Here is an 11,837-nt window from a genome sequence, read left to right as displayed (position 1 = left end):
CACTATTCTTTACAGTACACTGTTAATGTTTTGTCAAATTTTGGATTACTTTCATGACTTAAATGACCCTCCACGTACTTCAGAATGAAAGGTATAGCATGATTGCAGTTGAGGTGGGTGGCTGACGCCTTGGCACACATCTAGAAAATTGTGAGGGCACCCACCAGTCACTCAAAGTCTTTATGTAACTGGAATGGGTGTGTTCTATAAAAACGCACCTGCAGACAGTTGAATGAATGTGGAAATTAGCTTTTAGCTTTCGGAGCCTACCTCAAGTGGCCACTCTTTCACTCTTTGGCGCTCAGCATTGAATTCAGTTTTTAGGCAGGAAGTTCCTTCTCAGTTGAAGACTACAAGTGAGTTAAGCTAGATTTACAATGCCTCTCCATTTCTCCAGAAATGTAGCCCCCCCCCCCCCGCTTCTAACACACCATCTTCTCAGACGTCTTCTCTGTTTTCTGCGTTACAGTGATTTCAATAAAAGTAAATGTTCAACATTCATTAGCTCCAGCGTGAACCACTCAGCTCCAGTTTCCATTGTATGAACACTGAGAATCTTATTAGCCACCAATTAGCATTTTAATGGTGTAGTTGCAAAATGATGCCCACACACTAGCACAGTATAAATGCCTACAAAGACATAGACCACACCCAGACCCTATGGCTTAGAAATGTTGCAGAAGTATAAACCAAGCAGTAGGAAGAGGCTACCAGTTAGATGTTACATAAGGTGCTACTGGTTAACACATCCAAATGTCTGATCCTACTATCAGTAGCTGGAGGGAAGAGGAATGTGATAAAAAAGAGAAAAAAAACAATGATTGTTTTGGTTCTTCTGCATCAATTACTTTCTTTAAAAATTCCTGTCATGAATCCCACAACGCTGGAGCAGAACTAAGAAATAAAATTCAAAGTGACAAAATTTCTACATGACCAGAAACCCTAAAAGTGTATTTTTGACATCATTGGGAAATTCTGCTCATTTCACTTTCATGGTGTCTTAAGCGGTAAAACAGCATGTTGTGCCAGGTCTAGAGGCAGAGGGGCAGGTGGGTGCTGACAGAGACGGGTGCACAGGCACCATGAGAAGAGGAAGAGAGCCAAAACCTGCCAAGCATACACAGACACCAGCAAGGCCTCAAATGACACAACATATGGAGTGCAGCTGAAAAGTCCCTCCACCCTTCTCCACCCGCCATCACCTCACCCTCTTTTCCTGCCACACAGCAGCTCTGAGAAAAACAGGCACTGAGGCTGTGATAGCAAGTGGAGAATTTGAATATCTATTTTCGTAACAATGGCAACCATGTTAGGCATTCTCAGAAGACATGCTAAATCGTATCCTGATTCATACAGAGGGACCCTAAGTCGAAAACATCTAATTCTGTCTAATAAGAGAATCAGTGAAGCTTGTTAGCAATAATACTTTTTCCCCGCGGCATCAAAGAAAGTTGTGGGATACCTGTACGCTGCCTTCCTGTTAAGACAGAGGGTATAAGAGAGGAGCAGAATGTGAATAGTATAAGGTTTATTTGTGGAGCATGTTTCTGGGGATTCAATCAATAGCATCAATGTTCGCCCTCGATAGCAGCTGTCCACCCCTCATTAATGAAGCAGAGGCCAATTACCAACCAGACCGCCTTCCGCCCTTTCATTAAAGACACGCTCGTTGTCTGCAGGCCACGGAAGCAGACAATGGAAGCAGTGCTTGACCTTGACTTCCCGTCACTCCACTTTTGTAAAGGCATCTCTCAAGGAGAAAAAACTTTCCGCAATGTCTTTGCTGATTTGCCAGGTTTTCAGTGTGATAGAGTTGATGGAGGAATCGAGGCATAGTGCTGTCTCTGGGATCTCCCATCACTGCCTAAGAGCACTCAGTTTTCTCTCTTTCCTTCAAGGCCAATTCCCCCATCTGCTCGCCCTTTCTCCTTCCGTAACATTTGGCGCGGCGCAGTTGTAAAAGCCTCCAGCACCAACTACACCTGCAGCTTTGCTATCACTGCAGGCTAGATGTGCAATGGCCCCGACTGGTGTTACCAACAGGCTCCACACCCACAGACATTTAGCCGATTCACAGGCTGTCACAGACAGCAAATACATGCCCCTCCTGGCTTGCCAGTTGTGTGGCAACCCAGTCTGATCGAGATCCAAGCAACTTTCATGCTGACTTGCTCACAGGAGTTCTGCTGCAGAACCAAACTTTGGATTCATCCCAACCTGAGCTGAGTTTCAGTGATTTGCCCAGATGGTAAGTTACATAAGTATGATAGTAGCCCTGTCAGCAGTTGATGTATTCAGTGCTAAAAGGTGACACCACAATGGCCAACTACAGTATTCATCACTGATGTCTTTTGTGCAAGAGAAATGCCCGTCACCATCTGTTATCTCCTCCAAAACACATGGATCAAGTGGCTAGTGGGTACACAGGGAACATGGGAAGAGTACTGGACAATGTTGACCAGGATTTCCCTTCAAGGCCTGTGGGCTGTGGTAGTTCTGTGAAAGTCAAGCAGACATTCATTGCAGGTACACTGGCTAACCATGGCTTTGTTTCAATGCAAGTGCTTTTTGAAGTTGAAGATGCTCTCACTGTTTCCATTGTTTTAAGTATACTACACTCTCATAAATGTCTGAATTGGGGATGGTTCAAATTTTTAGCCTATTTTTGAAGCTAACTTTTACCATAGCAGCCAGAGTCCACAATGATGAAGGATACAAAAGCTGACATTACTGATACCTTTAACTTAGGATATTGGTGCACCAACAGTTTGAATACTAATTCTTGGCCATATCCACAATACAGACCTTTCCGTATTGCTTACATTTGAATCTACAGTGTGTTCAGATACAGACTGCTCAATTCATTTGCGCAGTGTGATGAAATGCTGCAGACAGCAGCAGCCGCCTGCGGTGCGTGGAACGAGAACAGAAAGGAAGACAGATATAGGCAGACAGATTAACATGAGCATAGATTACAGGCGACCATGACTGAACAAGCTTTTTACACACCACAGAGCACCAATGTTGCAAGTTTGCGCTAAAATCCATGAATGCATTACAAGTTGTAAAACTGAGGGTTGATGTATATCTTGCAATTCCTCCAGAACAAATCAGATTTAGTTAATTTTACTCCACTCTGCTGCTGAGACAATCATCAGCAAGACTACAAAAATAAAGTGACATTTCACAATGAAACCATTAATCTGTTTCTGTGGCAGCCACACTACAAATCAAGGTAGTCACCAATAAATCGAAGGGTAATCTCTTTACATTTAGTGCTTTGATAAAAGTGTAGCTCATAAAACTTAAGACTGAAAATGAAAATTAAATTTAAAAAAAGAATCCTGCAGTTGGATAGAAAGTAAAGCTAACGTGAGGCAATGGAACTAAAACGACCTTACAAGTTCAACAAATACAAAATCGTTATGACAGTTAGTATGGTGTGAAAATAACACTGCTGTATGCAGGCTCAGACAATTGCAACTTGTTTTGGTGTGAATGTACAATGCATACACCATGTGTAGAGGGAAAACATACAGATACTAGGCAGATGAGAGATCTGAACTGAAGAAAAGTTGGCAGTGGAGAGTTTATAAAACTATAAATTGACTCACATAATTAGTTCATCAAATTTAAACCACGCACCAGAGATGTGTTTTTGACATATATTTGCTCATACAGTTCAGAATATACTGCTGAGCATTATGGGAATAGCTTAGAGTGCTTAGACTGCAAAAACAAGCTTTCCCATGCTTTCTTTTGAAATGCTTGTTTGTGCTTCTTGGCCCACGTAGAAACAGACATAGCTAATTAATCCCTGACGCCGGGCTGAGCCTGGAGAGATTGTTTGGGACGGCAACATGCAAAGAGACATCAACAACACTGAAATGAAGCCTGACAGGTGACAGCAACCCCAATACAAGTGACTGCATGCATGCTGGAACCACCCAGAAGGGGCATTTGTTTGGGACGTCACAAGCGATATTTGCTGACTGTTCCCTTTTTCCTAATTGGTGAGGAACTTAAAGGAGCCATCCCAGTGGTGTCATTGTTAATTGTACTTTAGGCCTTACAATATCTTGCTGTCACGTGCTGTTTTTTTCTCTCTTCTAATTTTGGAAAGCCTGGAGATATTGTAATCAACAGTCTGTGTTCAGTTTGGTAAAAGATGATAAAGGCAGGCTGCAGAAAAGACTAAATTAATTGTTGTCTCAAATCGCAGGCTCAGCAAACCTGTTTCAGGCAAGACCCTAATGGATGCAGTGTGAACAGGAGATGAATTGGAGGACCTGATAATTTGGTAATGTGGAAACTAATGCTCGGCTTTGTCTTGCACACAATCATCTCTAGCACTTTTTGTGGATATCTCACACAGCGCATATTTTCACCATTTCTTTCATTTTAAGGCAACCGTTCCTCTTTATGTGTGTGTGGTCCTTTTCTGCTGATTGCAGGGAGGCAACCTGAGTCCAAGAGCTAAAGCTTGATATCTGTTGCCCACAGCACTAAGGAAGAATGGGGAAGCTACAGTAAAAGAGTAGAAATGTGAAGGAAATTAAGGATGGAATTGAATAAAACTATTCCTAGTTTACATATCCAATAGTTGGTTTGATTTAATGGTTTTCATTCAACTTAAACATGGGGGAAAGCATCCTGGATCTCATTGTTATTAGGCTACAGCTCTCACTGCAGACCTGGTTTACATTCAGTCTAAATTTTCACAGACATTATTGTGTGTTTCAGGGTTACTGGCATGTCAGCGTATATCCACAAGCTTCAATTGTTTCAGTTATTCAGGCTCTTCCTCCTTCACAGTTACCGTACATGCAAGGAAAAGCTTGGATCCACCAAGCTGACAATCTGGGTGGGGCTGTTGATGATAATTAATGTGGCTAATTTTTGCACAGTGTTCCCCTTTAGTTAGTTGGATCCCGGTTGGAGGCTTTTCAAACAAATTGACTAAAAACTACATGAATATTTTTACAAAGACACTACTATCTAGAATGAGTGAACCACAGACCGAATGATCAATATGATTCAGGAGAGGCCAGCTCTGTATGAGCCCTTCATAGCCTCCCAGCTACTTCTTCCACAGTACCCTTTTAAGTGGTGAATACAGACTACTGCCACCTGCTGGTATGAAGAGTAGAGGGGAGGGAGCTTAAACGTCAGTTGGCCGTTAGCTGTAGTTTTTGCAGTGAGTTAAAGTGCAACTTTTTGGTTCAAACAGGTGACGCCACGGTTACCTGTCAGTGCATTGATGTCCGTGCCTTAATGTACCACTCGCTTCCCACCTACACAAACATCGCACATATAAAGAAAACGTGTTTATTTAGGAATGCATGTTTCCTCTCAGATATCCGCCTGTGTGTTAGAGATGACATACATGCATTGGGATTAATGCACTACTTTGCCTTCAGCTGTTTCTGTCAACAAGAAAATTCACTTTAAGTCTATTACACACAGAGGATGCCTGTCATTCTCAACTACCTATTCTCTTGCAGGAAGGCAATCTTAGTAATTGGGATAGATTCTTTCGGATATGCTAAAGGCAGCACGTATTCTTGCTCTTTATCTCTCTCTTGATTCATACATGTGAACATGCGAGCACACACACATACACCTACACACACCCACTGGAAAAGACACTCTGGCAAACACTGTTTACTGATATGCGGATTGGGTTTAAGAGCGGAACACTGAGCATTTCAATCTAAACAGTAAACACTCTTAATTGGATTGTGTGCTTATGTGCTTTGATGTGAATCCTCTAAGGACGGTATATTATTAGGCCTAATTGATTCTGATACATATTTACACGAGTTTGGAAAATTAGTCGAAAACAAATGCGAGGGGTTTCATCGCGAACCTAATTGCTGGGGCATTACGTGCCACCTTTTGGTCGAAACAAACCATTACTGGAGCACTGTGTCGGAGTTTGCCTGGCAGTCCGATGAGGCTGCTCTGTCTGTGTCAACATCTTGCGGAAATGACACTGCAGACCTCCCGCTCGTCACAAATGAGGCCCAGAGGAGGCGATGGGAGATGAGGAGGGGCGCTAACCGTCACCCTGAGGTTGAAAGGTGGAGCACTGTTCCTCTATTGGTGACCTTGTATAGCAGCACCTGCCTCCAGAGGGTGTGTGTCAAGCGATTCAACCCCTTCCACAGGAGTCTGATTTAGTCGCCCCGCACAGGTCCAATGCAGTCGCTTTGCTGATGGACACAGTGTTTATTAGACAGTGTTTATCCGACCTGTGAACTCCACAGAAATCCACAAGTCAAATACAAAAGTTCAAGACAAGTCTAGTCCATCTTCAACAACAGACAGATGCTTTTTGAAGTGTAGGAGTGGAGGATTAGGTCAGCAGGTCTGATTGAGGGTTGGTGTCACTTTTTAGCATTGCTTTTCTCTGTGAGATACTGTGCCGGGAAAATAACCTGATCTCCTTGGCCAAGGAGCGGGCGATCACGTCTTTGGTTTCACATCACCTGCAATTTGAATTCCATTACTTCCCATGGCACACTTGAAATAAAGCTCGGGGCTATTAATTACCAAAACTATGGGTTCAGGGTAAAGGTGAATGTGCAATTACAGAATTAAATCAAGCCCCTGTTTAGCTTGTCAGTCCTGACAGAAATAATTTGGGTGAATTATTAAAGGCTTCCGCCGCTCTCAGCTGCTTCACTGTGGCCTCGGACGTTCCTTGCAGCAAGAATCCAAGCTCAGATATTTTCTCTCTTAAACGAAAGAGTTAATTTTGCCTATTTGAAAGTTTTCTTGAACTACGCATGTTTTGCATCACTTGTATCGGGGACGCTGTTACCTGCCAGGCTTCATTTCAAAGTTTCACATTTCTCTTTGCATGTTGCCAATCTCTCCAGGCTCAGCCTGGCGCCACGTCTTGGACAACTCAACAATTGCTACAGATGGATGGATGTATACGTCCACGTGTTCGTTGCAATCTTCGAACCTTGTAATGAAAGTGGTCAAGCTTAATGAGATCTTCTCAAATTGGTGGAGGTTATGGTAATCATGTAGAAATTTGACATCATTATCATTCTTTTGGGGCCAGCGAATCCGTTTTAATGAGACGACTTCTGATGTGGTGTTACAGTTGTACTAGGATTGCAAATGTTCAAATTACACACCGCAGATTTTCTTTTAGCCAAGCTTATGCAAACTTCTGCTGCAGTGTGTAAATAAAGGATTACAGAAGTACAAGTCTGTACAAAATTGCAGTGAACCATGTTGTTTGCGTGACTCATGCTGCCATCTTTAAATGCGTGTTTCACTCCTCCGAAATGAACAAAATAGCGCAATGTCTTGTGATGTCGAATTCTGCTGCTGGCAAGCATTTTAACTAATTTCCTATAATGAAGCAATTTGCCAGTGGCTGACTGGATTCTGTGGTGGAGTTCTGGTCTCTATGACAACCAGCTGTCTGTAATTAGTAAATCAAGCCAGGCTGAGGTTTTAAGCAGTCCGAGTGGCCTCCGAAAAAAAGGCAAGAGTGACAAGTGTTTCAGTAATTGTGCTGTCGTGAAATTTATGCTGACATAACTTCAGGAATGTGTGTGCTTCTGGTGTTTTTTCTCAGGTATTTTAAACCCTGTGGTTAAAAACAATCCTTGCTGCTCAGAGCTTTTCTGTTTGGCTTACAGTGTTTTTTTTTTTTTTTGTCTTGCAGCACTATTGTGCTCGGCTCTGTGTCAGCTGGAGGTGTGTATTGTGCTAAAACAGCAAGAGGTATGTAGTGTGCTTTGATTGATGTTACTGCTTTCTTATAATTACCAATTAGTGGGTATATTTGACATTTCAAAACAATGAAACCGCAAACAGAGAGTAACTGCAGCTTAATAATATTCCTGCGTGTTGTTCTGCTGCTGCAGCCCGTGCAGCTGCCTTGGGTTTGGATTATCCTGGAGTCCATGGAGCCCCTGATCTCTATGGACCAGCTCACCATGGAATGCATCCCCGATCTTATTATGAGAATGATCATGAATTGGCATTGACTGAACCGAACATGGACACCCACCGACAAAATCAGCCAGGAGGAAGCCCCTTTGACGACACAATGCACAAACAAGCTCACCCCTGGAGTTCTGACAGATTCCTACTGGGCCACGCTTCTTACAATCCGAGCGAATACACCACCAACCGAGAGCTCGGCTTTCCCAGAGGACAGTCAGATGGTGACCTCGAGCCCAGTTTTGAGGAAGTCAAGCGTGTTGCCCTATCAACACTGGCTGAAGCCCCCAGCCAGTCTGACCTTGTGAATTGGGATCCTCAAGGTCGCTACAAGCCGGTCTCATTTGTCTACAATGAGCATGACCTTGTTGTTGACGAGTCTGGCCCAAATAGACGTGGCATGTCTCTGAGTCGACTCCGACTGCCCCAAAGCATGGCAAGCAGGGGTCATGGCGCTCACCAGAAGGATCTGGGCAGATCTGTCCTTGGTTCACCACATTTTCTCAACAAAGGAAACACCCGAGCGTCGAACGGTCGAGGTCTTGTGTTTGGTACTAGGGAGAGGATTGGACTTCCCAGCCATCTTGCTCAGTATCCGCACAGAAGCCTCAATGTCAAACCGTTTGTTCAAGGTAACCCCGATCTCAGACGTCTGATGAAATCTGGCCCAGTTTAGGAAAAAGTCTGAACTTAAAGTGCTGGCATATAGCTCAGCGGTCTTGTCAGGTGGTGTCATTGTGTCGTTAAAGTTAACAGGCAAGCATTTTGTGAACGGGGGGAAAGGGTCAGATTTCAATCATTGTGGTTTCCTTTTTCGCATCACTGGGGGGGACAAACAAACAAAAAAACATGTATCTGTGTACAAGTCACATCGCACATTCTGTCTTGAATATAAAATTCATAAATGGCAAGAATCCTCTCTGCCTCTCTCCTTTTTCTTCTTTATCATAAATGACTCACTGGGGTCTGGATGTTACCAGAGTGCCATCTGTTGGCTGTAAGTGGTAGAGGCCACTTTGGCTCACACTGTTTCACACAGGTGCTGCTTAACAGAAGGTCAGCCTTTGACAAATCCCGTAATCTGTTTACAGTCTGTTGTTTGCAAGTACTACTAGTGGCTATGCTAATTTCTCCAAATCGCCTTCCCTGGCCTCTTAGTGGTGGCCTGGAAATTCTAATAGAGAAAATGAGTTGCTAAAATACAGCTTTAGATCTTGAATTTGGTCTGCGAGTAACACACATTTATCATGAATTGATTCTTTTTGTAATGCAGAACACGAGCTAGAAGAGCCGGTACATTTTCTACACAAGATTAATTGAAGAAAAGCTTCATTTTAGCCCCAGGCTTTGATTGCTCCCTAAGAGTTTGAGCACATGAAATGGCAGGCAGGTAAGGTTATCCACTGATTGACCCGTAAATCAATCAATCAGGAGCTGGCGAGTGAGTCGGTTAGGAGCGCTCATCCAGAACGGGAATAAGGAAATGAGTGACAGAACAAAGTGAAGCAATCAACTGTTTATGGGGAGCAGGAAGGAAGGCAGTCAAGTGTAGCTATACATCATAAAGGACATTACGTTGGGCAGAAAAAGTGGGCCGTTCAGTGGCAGCAGGCAGTTAGTTTGATGCCTATATCGAGACCACACATTTGGTGGTTGCACCTTACGTGTTGAAACACCTAAAAGGAAAGTGAATACATAAAATGTTTCAGATGTCAGACAGCCATCCTGCAATTGTTTGCCTCTTTACCCTCGATCAATGACTTAATGACCCCTAGTAGAGTTTCTCGATGCAGATAGAAGTGGCAGCTGTATTTTATGTCACAGATTCCATGACCTGTTAATAAAGTTACTGACAAATACATGTGACTCCCTGAATGTTTTTACGTTAAAACAATACATCAACTTTTACACATGGTCAGAAATCCTGCCTAGTGAATCATTTTGATTGCTGTGACGCTGTGAGATGTTAAGGCCCCAATACAGAGTTAGATCAACACCTTCTTGAAGGTCTCAACAACAATTTAATAGGTATTGAATTATATTTCACACGTTTTCATTTCTGCACACAGTTTAATTATCTGCACTACTGAATTCACACACTCACTTTAACTTCCTCCATTGTGCATGAGGTTATGTCTGCAAACCGTGCGAGCCCAGGTTGGAAAAATGGGTACAAGTCTGTGCTCTTTATCATGTCTGCAATAGAAAGCAATTCCGCTTTTGTGTTTTTTTTTAAATGAAACAATGAGTTGCTAGATAGTTTTATGGCTATGTTAGCTGCTACACGGGGAACATTTAGCAATGAGAAGCAGCAAGTAATCAATAACTGCAGACCACGCAAAAACACAAGCCACAACAGCAGATCTACACTATATTACCAAAAGTATTCGCTCACCCATTCAAATGATCAGAATCAGGTGTTCTAATCACTTGGCCTGGCCCCAGGTGTATAAATTCAAGCACTCAGGCATGCAGACTGTGAAACAAGACATTTGTGAAAGAATGGGCCGCTCTCAGGAGCTCAGTGAATTCCAGCGTGGAACTGTCATAGGATGCCACTTGTGCAACAAATCCAGTCGTGAAATTTCCTCGCTCCTAAATATTCCACAGTCAACTGTCAGCTCTATTATAACAAAATGGAAGCGTTTGGGAAAAACAGCAACTCAGCCACGAAGTGGTAGGCCACGTAAAGTGACGGAGAGGGGTCAGCGGATGCTGAAGCGCATAGTGCAAAGAGGTCGCCGACTTTCTGCACAGTCAATTGCTACAGAGCTACAAACTTCATGTGACCTTCAGATTAGCCCAAGTACAGTACGCAGAGAGCTTCATGGAATGGGTTTCCATGGCCGAGCAGCTGCAGCCAAGCCACACATCACCAAGTGCAATGCAAGGCGTCGGATGCAATGGTGTAAAGCACGCTGCCACTGGCCTCTAGAGCAGTGGAGACGCGTTCTCTGGAGTGATGAATCACGCTTTACCATCTGGCAATCTGATGGACGAGTCTGGGTTTGGAGGTTGCCAGGAGAACGGTACATTTCAGATTGCATTGTGCCAACTGTGAAATTTGGTGGAGGAGGAATTATGGTATGGGGTTGTTTTTCAGGAGCTGGGCTTGGCCCCTTAGTTCCAGTGAAAGGAACATTGAATGCTTCAGGATACCAAAACATTTTGGACAATTCCATGCTCCCAACCTTGTGGGAACAGTTTGGAGCGGGCCCCTTCCTCTTCCAACATGACTGTGCACCAGTGCACAAAGCAAGGTCCATAAAGACGTGGATGACAGAGTCTGGTGTGGATGAACTTGACTGGCCTGCACAGAGTCCTGACCTGAACCCGATAGAACACCTTTGGGATGAATTAGAGCGGAGACTGAGAGCCAGGCCTTCTCGACCAACATCAGTGTGTGACCTCACCAATGCGCTTTTGGAAGAATGGTCAAAAATTCCTATAAACACTCTCCTCAACCTTGTGGACAGTCTTCCCAGAAGAGTTGAAGCTGTAATAGCTGCAAAAGGTGGACCGACATCATATTGAATTCTATGAGTTAGGAATGGGATGGCACTTCAGTTCATAGAATGAGTAAAGGCAGGTGAGCGAATACTTTTGGTAATATAGTGTATGTTTCCTGTTTGTTGTTTCAGTTTGTCTTTGAATAAAGTTTTCTGGTTTCCCACAGTTACTCTCAGTCAGTCAGTCAGTCAGTGGAGCCTACTCGTGTTGCAGCATTAGGCTAGGCCAGGTTTTGATATGATTAACTGTTAACTCGTGTAGCAGATGATCATGAGAGCAGATACTGGTCTGTGGTGGTGCCATCAGATGTGTGTTGGATTGTAGATTGTTTTTGACAATTTTTTATCCTCTGTTCA

General features: G+C 43.5%; 1 protein-coding gene across 1 annotated transcript; it reads left to right on the top strand.

Annotated features, from left to right (window-relative positions):
- Positions 1-7,427: 7,427 nt before the first annotated feature.
- Positions 7,428-8,887, top strand: LOC311496468 (uncharacterized protein). Its single transcript, XM_084556343.1, has 3 exons — positions 7,428-7,600; positions 7,691-7,749; positions 7,893-8,887. The coding sequence occupies exons 1-3, from the start codon at positions 7,572-7,574 to the stop codon at positions 8,645-8,647; spliced, it is 843 nt and encodes a 280-aa protein (XP_084412469.1). The 5' UTR covers positions 7,428-7,571; the 3' UTR covers positions 8,648-8,887.
- The last annotated feature ends 2,950 nt before the right edge of the window (positions 8,888-11,837 follow it).

Source organism: Chelon labrosus (assembly GCF_963514085.1).
Source record: "Chelon labrosus genome assembly, chromosome: 12".
Lineage (NCBI taxonomy): Eukaryota > Metazoa > Chordata > Actinopteri > Mugiliformes > Mugilidae > Chelon > Chelon labrosus.
This window is presented reverse-complemented; position numbering and strand designations above follow the sequence as displayed.

Excerpts from the sequence above, each read along its gene's own strand:
- LOC311496468 (XM_084556343.1), top strand. The coding sequence starts at position 7,572 with ATGTGTGTGCTTCTGGTGTTTTTTCTCAG. Across the intron at positions 7,601-7,690 it reads CTTCTGGTGTTTTTTCTCAG|CACTATTGTGCTCGGCTCTG; the intron begins GTATTTTAAACC and ends TTTGTCTTGCAG. Across the intron at positions 7,750-7,892 it reads TTGTGCTAAAACAGCAAGAG|CCCGTGCAGCTGCCTTGGGT; the intron begins GTATGTAGTGTG and ends CTGCTGCTGCAG.